Raw genomic sequence first — 11,642 nt, forward strand, 5'->3', positions numbered from 1 at the left:
GAAAATAATCCCAAAAAATAGACATGGTGTCGTTAGTCAGTCACCGAGCGAGCTGGCTTGTTAGCCACGGCTACGGCACCGGCAACAACACACTCTTGTTGTTATTATGCTGCGCTCGCGGCGGTTTGATGAGGTCGTCAAGCGTCGCCAATAAACCTCTCACACTGCAGTCGTCAACTCCTGTGTTGTGTGTGGGAGAAGGGAGATACCGATGATTTCCGATATTACATTTTAAAGCATTTATCGGTTGATAATATCAGCAGTCCGATTTTATCACATTATCTAATATTTGACTTATATTTGTCGGAAATGTTTTCTACATAATATGTAATTTGCAAAATGCTGATGCAACATAGTAAGGAAAATACACAAGTTTTTCTACGCATCTTTTTATAGCTGTTAAAGGGGAACATTATCACCATTTCAAAAGGGTTAAAAACAATAAAAATCAGTTCCCAGTGGCTTGTTGTATTTTTTGAATTTTTTTTCAAAATTTTACCGGTCTCGGAATATCCCTAAATAAAGCTTTAAAGTGCCTTATTTTCGCTATCTTCGAAACCACTATCCATTTCCCTGTGACGTCACACAGTGCTGCCAATGTAAACAAACAATGGGAATACCACAGCAAGATATAGCGACATTAGCTCGGATTCAAACTCGGATTTCAGCGACTTAAGCGATTCAACAGATTACGCATGTATTGAAACAGATGGTTGGAGTATGAAAGTATTGAAGAAGAAACTGAAGCTATTGAGCGAATTCATAGTTATAGCATGGCCGAATAGCTGCGTTAGCATCGCCGGTAAAATGTGCGGACCATACAATCAGGACTTTCGCATCTTGTGACACTGGAGCAACTTAAATCCGTCGATTGGTAAGTGTTTTTTTCGCATTAAATGTGGTTGGAAGGAAACGTAATATAGTTATATATATGGGGACATCTCTGCGCTGCTGATCCGCCTCCGCTTGGGATGGTTTCCTGCTGGCTCAGCTGTGAATGGGACTCTCGCTGCTGTGTTGGATCCGCTTTGGACCGGACTCTCGCGACTGTGTTGGATCCATTATGGATTGAACTTTCACAGTATCATGTTAGACCCGCTCGACATCCATTGCTTTCCTCCTCTCCAAGGTTCTCATCGTCATCATTGTCACCGACGTCCCACTGGGTGTGAGTTTTCCCTTGCCCTTATGTGGGCCTACCGTGGATGTCGTAGTGGTTTGTGCAGCCCTTTGAGACACTAGTGATTTAGAGCTATATAAGTAAACATTGTTTGATTGATTGAGTTGCAAATGCATCTGCAGGTTATCCATACATCTCTGTGCCATGTCTGCTTTAGCACCGCCGGTAAATAGCATGTTAGCGTCAATTAGCGTAGCATATTAGCATCGATTAGCTGGCATCAACAAAACTCACGTTTGTGATTTTGTTGACTATCGTTTCAAATGCATCTGCAGGTTATCCATACATCTCTGTGCCATGTCTGCTTTAGCATCGCCGGTAAAATGTGGAGACACTCCGGCACATTCAATGGGGATCTGGCGGCAGATTTCTTGCCACTTTCGCATCTCCGGGCCAGTGGTGCAACTTGAATCCCTCCCTGTTAGTGTTGTTACACCCTCCGACAACACACCGTCGAGGCATGATGTCTCCAAGGTTCCAAAAAATAATCCAAAAAACGGAAAATAACAGAGCTGAGACCCGGTGTTTGTAATGTGTTGAAAATGAAAATGGCGGCTGTATTACCTCGGAGACGTCACGTTCTGACGTCATCGCAAAAAGATCGATAAACAGAAAGGCGTTTAATTCGCCAAAATTCACCCATTTAGAGTCCGGAAATTTGTTTAAAAAAAAAAAAAATGGTCTTTTTTCTGCACCATCAAGGTATATATTGACGCTTACATAGGTCTGCTGATAATGTTCCCCTTTAAGGAATTGCTAAAATGCATAAAAAAGGTTATTAAGCGTGCATCAATTGCTGTTTTTTTCCAGCTGACTTTGGGGATTTCACTCAGTTTATGTCTCAGGACTTCCCCAGGGAGTACGTGCTCTTCCCGGTGGTAAGTAGTCTTCGTTCACGTTGATAACTTTTAATACCTTCCTTTATTGCGGTGAGCTCCAGTTGTGTTTTTAACCCCTAGAACTGGCCTAATGGAGATGAGGTGCTGGAGGAGTGGACTCAGAAGGTTGCAGAGGAGCACAAGAGCCATTGGTACTACAATGTTCATATTTATGTATTTGCTTTCATTTTTTTATTTTATTTTATTTGTATTATATTATATTTTATTTTTAATTTTTTTTAATTTTATTTTTATTTTATTTTTATTTTCATTTTATTTGTATTTTATTTTTATTTTTATTTTATTTTTATTTTATTTTATTTTAATTTTATTTTTACTTTATTTTTATTTTATTTTTATATTTTTTGTCCTGTCCAGCTTCTCAGGCAAATCATATAGTTGATGTAGATGCCCGTATCGGCATCAAAAGAGAAGTGTAGGATACTTCTCTTGTTGCCCTATTTGTATTTCGACTTTATTAAATGTATTTATATTATCATTTGGTGCAGGAGGGGATAGAAAGAGGGAAAAAAAGGAAGACAGAGGGGGAAATTGTGGGGTAAGTTTACATACCCTGGGAGAATTTATGACTTATTGGCCATTCTTCAGAGAATATGAAGGATAACACTTTTGCGTTATCATTCATATTCACTTGAAGAAAAATGGGCTGCATGGTCGAGTCGCCAGAAGAAAAGTCATCACTCCAAATGACTTTGTTCCAGACGTTTTGAGGCTTGTTTCTGTGCTGTTTGGCGTGACATATGCGGGATACTTTGTGACATTTGCGCAGAAATGGCTTTCTTCTGGCGGCTCGACCATGCAGCCCATTTTTCTTCAGGCGCCTCCGTATTGTGCATCTTGAAACAGCCACAATTTGTCAGAGTGTCCTGTATTTCAGTTGAAGTTATATGCGGATTTTTCTTTGCATCTCGAACAATTTTCCTGGCAGTTGTGGCGGAAATCTTTGCCGGTCTAACCGAATCTTTTGTCATTTCGATTTATAAAGACTGAACACAGTTGTTTGCCAATAAATGGCTTCACACAACCATTAAGCATGAGTGTGTTATCTTTCATATTCTCTGAAGAATAGCCAAGAAATTATAAATTCTCCCAAGCTATGTAAACTTATGAGCACAACTGTATATTAACCTTGTAGATTGTTATAGTAACCTTCATATTTCGACTGTCTTTTTTTTTCCCAAATATTTTTGTCATGCATATTTGCAGCCGAATGCAAGCAGCCGAGGCCGAGCTCTTGTACATCAAGGAGGTGGAGAAACTGGACGGCTTTGGCCAGGAAAGCTTCCTTGCTAAGGTGGATACTAAACCCCCAAAAACCCCCACACATCCCCCCCGGCGCTCTTATAGCATTTTGTTCAGACCCCTTCCTCCATCTGCAGGACAACTACACCAACGATATTTTCATCGGCATGTCGTTCATCGGGGTGTTTGTCAAACACAGAAACGGGAGGTCCATCATGCTCCACAGGCAAGTCCTACTTTAGAGTTGTGGGATTCTTAAATGTGTTGTGGTGACCGCGGGTCTAAATTTGTGGGGGGAAAAATGTGTTTGCGACAGGTGGAAGGACATCGGCACCATAGCGCACAACAAGTCAGCCATCACAGTGGAGATAACGAGCAGGGATGACACCATCATTTTTCACACGGTGAGTGTTGTGTCTCGGCAAGTGTGCACACCTGTATCAGAATCCGAATCCGAAGAGTTTTTATTGCCATTGTTTGAGAACGGGTTCACAAATTTGGCCCAATTGTGCAGCATAGAACACATATTACACAGAATAGAATAACATGAGCTGTAACTGAGCTATTGGATCTTGTTATTGTTCATCTGCCTGATGGCCGAGGGGGAAAAAACTGTTCAGGTGGAGGGAGGTGTTAGCCTGGATGGACCGTAGTTTCCTGCCTGAGGGGAGAATAGTTCGATACCGTCGATCATAATATTTTATTAGAGCGTATCAAAACACGAATTGGTATGTCAGACTCAGCCCTGTCATGGTTTAACTCTTATCTTACTGATAGGATGCAGTGCGTCTCCCATAACAGTGTGACCTCGGACTATGTTAAGGTAACGTGTGGAGTTCCCCAGGGTTCGGTCCTTGGCCCTGCACTCTTCAGCATCTACATGCTGCCGCTGGGTGACGTCATACGCAAATACGGTATTAGCTTTCACTGTTATGCTGATGACACCCAACTCTACATGCCCCTAAAGCTGACCAACACGCCGGACTGTAGTCAGCTGGAGGCGTGTCTTAATGAAATTAAACAATGGATGTCCGCTAACTTTTTGCAACTTAATGCCAAAAAAACGGAAATGCTGATTATCGGTCCTACTAGACACCGACCTCTATTTAATAATACAACTTTAACATTTGACAACCAAATAATAAAACAAGGTGACTCTGTAAAAAATCTGGGTATTATCTTCGACCCAACTCTCTCCTTTGAGTCACACATTAAAAGCGTTACTAAAACGGCCTTCTTTCATCTCCGTAATATCGCTAAAATTCGCTACATTTTGTCCACTAAAGACGCCGAGATCATTATCCATGCGTTTGTTACGTCTCGTCTCGATTACTGTAACGTATTATTTTCGGGTCTCCCCATGTCTAGCATTAAAAGATTACAGTTGGTACAAAATGCGGCTGCTAGACTTTTGACAAGAACAAGAAAGTTTGATCACACTACGCCTGTACTGGCTCACCTGCACTGGCTTCCTGTGCACTTAAGATGTGACTTTAAGGTTTTACTACTTACGTATAAAATACTACACGGTCTAGCTCCATCCTATCTTGCCGATTGTATTGTACCATATGTCCCGGCAAGAAATCTGCGTTCAAAAGACTCCGGCTTATTAGTGATTCCTAAAGCCCAAAAAAAGTCTGCAGGCTATAGAGCGTTTTCTATTGGGGCTCCAGTACTCTGGAATGCCCTCCCGGTAACAGTTCGAGATGCTACCTCAGTAGAAGCATTTAAGTCTCACCTTAAAACTCATCTGTATACTCTAGCCATTAAATAGACCTCCTTTTTAGACCAGTTGATCTGCCGCTTCTTTTCTTTCTCCTATGTCCCCCTCCTCCCTTGTGGAGGGGGTCCGGTCCGATGACCATGGATGAAGTACTGGCTGTCCAGAGTCGAGACCCAAGATGGACCGCTCGTCGGGACCCAGGATGGACCGCTCGCCTGTATCGGTTGGGGACATCTCTACGCTGCTGATCCGCCTCCGCTTGAGATGGTTTCCTGTGGACGGGACTCTCGCTGCTGTCTTGGATCCGCTTGAACTGAACTCTCGCGGCTGTGTTGGAGCCACTATGGATTGAACTTTCACAGTATCATGTTAGACCCGCTCGACATCCATTGCTTTCGGTCCCCTAGAGGGGGGGGGGTTGCCCACATCTGAGGTCCTCTCCAAGGTTTCTCATAGTCAGCATTGTAACTGGGGTCCCACTGGATGTGAATACTCCCTGCCCACTGGGTGTGAGTTTTCCTTGCCCTTTTGTGGGTTCTTCCGAGGATGTTGTAGTTGTAATGATTTGTGCAGTCCTTTGAGACATTTGTGATTTGGGGCTATATAAATAAACATTGATTGATTGAATAGTTTGTGTCCAGGGTGGGAAGAGTCAGCTGTGATCCGACTCACATGCCTCCTGGTCCTGGAGGAGGACAGGTCCGTTAGGGGTGGGAGTTTGCAGCCAATCACCTTCTCAGAAGCACGTACCATGCGCTGCAGTCCTGGACTGCGGCGCCGGTGAACCACACGAGGTGAGGATGATCTCGATGATGCCTGAGTAGAACTGCACCAGCAGTTTTTTCAGCTGCCGCAGCAAGTACTTCCTCTGCTGGGCCTTCTCAATGAGGGAGCCGATGGTCGGATCCCACTTGAGGTCCTGGCTGATGGTGGTGCCCAAGAAACGGATGGAGTCCATAATGGAGACGGGGGTGGGAGAGTCAATCAGGGTGAGGTGGGGAATGGTGGGGCTCTGACTTTCCTGAAGTCCAAGATCATCTCCACTGTTTTCTGGGTGTTCAGCTCCAGGTTGTTGAGGCGACCCACACGCCTCCTAGTCCTGGAGGAGAACAGGTCCATTAGGGGTGGGAGTTTGCAGCCAATGACATTCTCAGCAGCACATACCCTACATTGCGGTCGATGCTTGTCCCGGACTGTGGCGCCGGGGAACCACACGATGATGGAGGAGGTGAGGATGGACTCGATGATCGCTGAGTAGAACTGAACCAGCATCTCGGTCGCACCTTCACTTTTTTCAGCTGCCGTAGGAAGTACATCCTCAGCTGGGCCTTCTTGATGAGGGAGCCGATGGTCGGCTCCCACTTGAGGTCCGGGCTGATGGTGGTTCAAGAAACGGATGGAGTCCACAATGGAGACGGGGGTGGGAGAGTCAATCAGAGTGAGGTGGGGGATGGTCGGGCTCTGACTTTCCTGAAGTCAAAGATCATCTCCGCTGTTTTCTGGGCGTTCAGCTCCAGGTTGTTGAGGCGACCCACACGCCTCCTGGTCCTGGAGGAGAACAGGTCCTTTAGGGGTGGGAGTTTGCATCCAATCACTTTCTCAGCAGCACATACCCTACGCGGCAGTCGATGCTTGACTGTGGCGCCGGGGAACCACACGGTGATGGAGGAGGTGAGGATGGACTCGATGATCGCTGAGTAGAACTGAACCAGCATCTCGGTCGCACCTTCACTTTTTTCAGCTGCCGTAGGAAGTACATCCTCAGCTGGGCCTTCTCGATGAGGGAGCCGATGGTCGGATCCCACTTGAGGTCCTGGCTGATGGTGGTGCCCAAGAAACGGATGGAGTCCACAATGGAGACGGGGGTGGGAGAGTCAATCAGAGTGAGGTGGGGGATGGTGGACCCAATGATCGCTGAGTAGAACTGAACCAGCATCTCGGTCGCACCTTCACTTTTTTCAGCTGCCGCAGGAAGTACATCCTCTGCTGGGCCTTCTTGATGAGGGAGCCGATGGTCGGCTCCCACTTGAGGTCCTGGTTGATGTCATTCAGGGGGGGGGGGCTGTGACTTTCCTGAAGTCAAAGATCATCTCCGCTGTTTTCTGGGCGTTCAGCTCCAGGTTGTTGAGGCGACCCACACGCCTCCTGGTCCTGGAGGAGAACAGGTCCTTTAGGGGTGGGAGTTTGCATCCTGGTTGATGTCATTCAGGGGGGGGGGGCTGTGACTTTCCTGAAGTCCAAGATCATCTCCACTGTTTTCTGGGCGTTCAGCTCCAGGTTGTTGAGGCTGCACCAGGACGCCAGCCGGTCCACCTCTCTCCTGTAGGCGGACTCGTGGCCATCTGAGATGAGTCCGATGAGGGTGGTGTCGTCCGCAAACTTGAGGAGCTTTACCGACTGGTGACTGGAGGTGCAGCAGTTTGTGTACAGGGTGAAGAGCCAGCGGGAAAGTACTGTTGTCTTTATATTCGAGCGAGTTAATCTGTTTTTGGGGGGGAATTGAGGGGATTATTATGATGCGTTAAAGAATTTCATGGCCTGAGGGAAGAAGCTAGTTATAGAGCCTAGAGGTTCTGCTACAGAGCCTGCGGAACCTCTTTCCAGAGTCCAGCAGTGAAAACAGTCCTTGGTGAGGGTGGTAGGGGTGGGACTTTCTTGAAGTCCAAGATCATCTCCACTGTTTTCTGGGCGTTCAACTCAATGTTGTTGAGGCTGCACCAGGACGCCAGCCGCTCCACCTCTCTCCTGTAGGCGGACTCGTGGCCATCCGAGATGAGCCCGATGAGAGCGGTGTCGTCCGCAAACTTGAGCAGCTTTATGGACTGGTGACTGGAGGTGGAGCAGTTTGTGTTCAGGGTGAAGAGCTAGGGGGAAAGTGCTGTTGTCTTTATATTCCAGTGAGTTAATCCGTTATAAGGTGGGAATTGAGGGGATTATTATGATGCGTTCAAGAGTTTCATGGTCTGAGGGAAGAAGCTAATTACAGAACCTAGAGGTTCTGCTACGGAGGCTGCGGAACCTCTTTCCAGAGTCAAGCAGTGAAAACAGTCCTTGGTGAGGGTGGTAGGGCTGGGACTTTCCTGAAGTCCAAGATCATCTCCACTGTTTTCTGGGCGTTCAATTCCATTGTTGTTGAGGCTGCACCAAGACGCCAGTCGGTCCACCACTTTCCTGTAGGCGGAATCGTCGCCATCCAAGATGAGCCCGATGAGAGCGGTGTCGTCCGCAAACTTGAGCAGCTTTACCGACTGGTGACTGGAGGTGGAGCAGTTTGTGTACAGGGTGAAGAGCCAGCGGGAAAGTACTGTTGTCTTTATATTCGAGCGAGTTAATCTGTTTTTGGGGGGGAATTGAGGGGATTATTATGATGCGTTAAAGAATTTCATGGCCTGAGGGAAGAAGCTAGTTACAGAGCCTAGAGGTTCTGCTACAGAGCCTGCGGAACCTCTTTCCAGAGTCCAGCAGTGAAAACAGTCTTTGGTGGGGGTGGTAGGGCTGGACTTTCCTGAAGTCCAAGATCATCTCCACTGTTTTCTGGATGTTCAGCTCCAGATTGTTGAGGCTGCACCAGGACGCCAGCCGGTCCACCTCTTTCCTGTAGGCGGATTCGTCGCCATCCGAGATGAGCCCTATGAGAGCGGTGTCGTCCGCAAACTTGAGCAACTTTACGGACTGGTGACTGGAGGTGGAGCAGTTTGTGTTCAGGGAGAAGAGCCAGCGGGAAAGTACTGTTGTCTTTATATTCCAGCGAGTTAATCCGATTTTAGGTGGGAATTGAGGGGATTATTATGATGCGTTCAAGAGTTTCATGGCCTGAGGGAAGAAGCTAATTACAGAACCTAGAGGTTCTGCTACGGAGGCTGCGGAACCTCTTTCCAGAATCCAGCGGTGAAAACAGTCCTTGGTGGGGGTGGTAGGGCTGGGACTTTCCTGAAGTCTATGATCATCTCCACTGTTTTCTGGGCGTTCAGCTCCAGGTTGTTGAGGCTGCACCAAAGACAGTGCCTTTAAGGTTTATTGGCGCTCTGTACTTCTCCCTACGTCCGTGTACACAGCGGCGTTTTAAAAAGTCATAAATTTTACTTTTTCAAACCGATACCGATAATTTTCCTTATTGCATTTTAAAGCATTCATCAGCAAACAATAACAGAATGCTGGACGACAGCAAAGACTTACTCTGGACACACTTGCCAAACCTCCCGATTTTCCCAGGAGACTCACGGATTTCAGTGCCCCTCCAGAAAATCTCCCGGGGCTACCATTCTCTCGAATTTCTCCCAATTTCCACCTGGACAACAATAATGGGGCGTGCCTTAAAGACACTGCCTTTAGCGTCCTCTACAACCTGTCGTCTCGTCCGCTTTTCCTCCATAGAACCAGCGTGCCTGTCCGGTCACATATAATATGCTGGTCTTTCACACACACAAGTGAATGTGAGGCATACTTAGTCAAAAGCCATACAGGTCACACTGAAGGTGGACATATAAACAACTTTAACACTACTACAAATATGCACCACACTGGGAACCCACACCAAACAAGAATGACTAACACATTTCAGGAGAACATCCGCACCGTAACACAGAATAAACACAACAGAACAAATACCCAGAATCCCTTGCAGCACTAATTCTTCCGGGATGCTACAATATATTCGCCCCGCTACCACTAGCATTTGCGACAACGACGGTTTACTGTCAACTGAGTTTTCGTTTTTTTATGATTTCTGCTGGTGGTGGGCCTCTGGATTTTTTCTACGCAAAAATGTAATTGTAGTCAATAATTATAATTATAATTATAACACTTTACATTATTATTATTATTATTTTCATTATTATTATTATTCAAACACACCAAACTAGTGTATTTTCTGACGTGGACTTGTTTCTTCAGCATTGTCCACATGTTCATCAGGCCATTCTAAAACCTTCATTCTAGCCTTTTTTTTTTCCAACGCAAAAAAATGTGCCTGGGCTGAAAAAAAGGTTGCAAAACATTTGTAGCATGTGCTGTGGGAAAGGTCACTCACGGGCGGTTTAGCTCGGTTGGTAGAGTGGCCGTGCCAGCAACTTGAGGGTTGCAGGTTCGATTCCCGCTTCCGCCATCCTAGTCACTGCCATTGTGTCCTTGGGCAAGACACTTTACCCACCTGCTCCCAGTGCCACCCACACGGGTTTGAATGTAACTTAGATATTGGGTTTGGTCACTAGAGAAAAAGCGCTATATAAATATAATTCACTTCACTTCACAATGTCTTTGTTCTTGCCTTTTAGGAGGACATGGAAATGGCAAAGTACATCGCTCGCCTTTTCACGGCCAGACACAAGTTCTACAAACAGAACAAGATCTGTGCGGAGTGAGTCTAAACGCCGCCGGGGAATCGAACACGTGGTCATGTCACAAACCACATGTGCAACATTGAGTCACCTGCCTCCTCTTTGATCTGATTTATCATCTTTACAATTATATAAAAGTGTCGTCTAAGTCTTCCTTGTCTCTTTAGGCCCACTCATTCCCCGGCGCCCATCAGAAGGCGACCCACCTGGACTCACCGCCTCTCTCTGGTACGCTCAGCCTGTCAGATTTCCTCCAAAAAAAGCTTTTTTTAAGGGACCGAATGTCCCTTTGGAACAGGGGACCCTATTGTATTTCTAAGGTTTTATTATTATTATACCGCCGCCTCTTTGAGCTGTAATTTGACCCCCTTAACATGCTTCACCAAATTTAACACACATCAGGACTGATGAAAATTGCGATGTAATCAAAAAACCTAAACCCCAAACTCAAAATTGCGCTCTAGCGCCCCCTAGGAAAAAACACAGACAAAATTGCTTGCAACTTCTGTTAGGAATGTTGTAGAGACATGAAACAAAAACCTCTATGTAGGTCTGACTTAGACCTAGATTTCATTCTCTGACCTCCTTCAGCAAAAATCAACAGGAAGTTGGCAAAAACCCCTTCAAAACAAAAGGTTCCTAAAAAAATGTCATTTTTGCCTCTTTGAGCTGTAATTTGACCCCCTTAAAATGCTTCAAAACTCACCAAACTCGACACACATCAGGACTGGTGAAAATTGCGTTCTAATAAAAAAAATTACTTTAAAAACCCAAAACTCAAAATTGCGCTCTAACGCCCCCTAAGAATAAAACACTGACAAAACTGATCTTGGGAAGAAAACACAGGCAAAACTGCTTGCAACTTCTGTTAGGAATGTTGTAGAGACATGAAACAAAAACCTCTATGTAGGTCTGACTTAGACCTAGATTTCATTCTCTGACCTCCTTCAGCAAAATTCAACAGGAAGTTGGCAAAAACCCCTTCAAAACAAAAGGTTCCTAAAAAATGTCATTTTTGCCTCTTTGAGCTGTAATTTGACCCCCTTAAAATGCTTCAAAACTCACCAAACTCGACACACATCAGGACTGGTGAAAATTGCGTTCTAATAAAAAATGTTTCTTTAAAAACCCAAAACTCAAAATTGCGCTCTAGCGCCCCCTAAGAATAAAACACTGACAAAACTGATCTTGGGAAGAAAACACAGGCAACACTGCTTGCAACTTCCGTTAGGAATGTTGTAGAGACATGAAACAAAAACCTC

General features: G+C 45.6%; 1 protein-coding gene across 1 annotated transcript in view; it reads left to right on the plus strand.

Annotated features, from left to right (window-relative positions):
• LOC133542306 (tyrosine-protein phosphatase non-receptor type 14-like) overlaps positions 1 to 11,642 on the plus strand; it is a 153,953-nt gene that overhangs the window by 104,873 nt on the left and 37,438 nt on the right. Inside the window, exons 5-11 of the mRNA XM_061886307.1 lie at positions 1,991 to 2,058; positions 2,140 to 2,210; positions 3,286 to 3,373; positions 3,459 to 3,547; positions 3,638 to 3,725; positions 10,318 to 10,400; positions 10,548 to 10,608. Coding sequence (XP_061742291.1) covers positions 1,991 to 2,058; positions 2,140 to 2,210; positions 3,286 to 3,373; positions 3,459 to 3,547; positions 3,638 to 3,725; positions 10,318 to 10,400; positions 10,548 to 10,608 — 548 coding nt within the window. The remainder of the gene's footprint in view (positions 1 to 1,990; positions 2,059 to 2,139; positions 2,211 to 3,285; positions 3,374 to 3,458; positions 3,548 to 3,637; positions 3,726 to 10,317; positions 10,401 to 10,547; positions 10,609 to 11,642) is intronic.

The sequence above is a fragment of the Nerophis ophidion genome, linkage group LG24, assembly GCF_033978795.1.
Source record: "Nerophis ophidion isolate RoL-2023_Sa linkage group LG24, RoL_Noph_v1.0, whole genome shotgun sequence".
In the NCBI taxonomy this organism is placed as follows: Eukaryota; Metazoa; Chordata; class Actinopteri; order Syngnathiformes; family Syngnathidae; genus Nerophis; species Nerophis ophidion.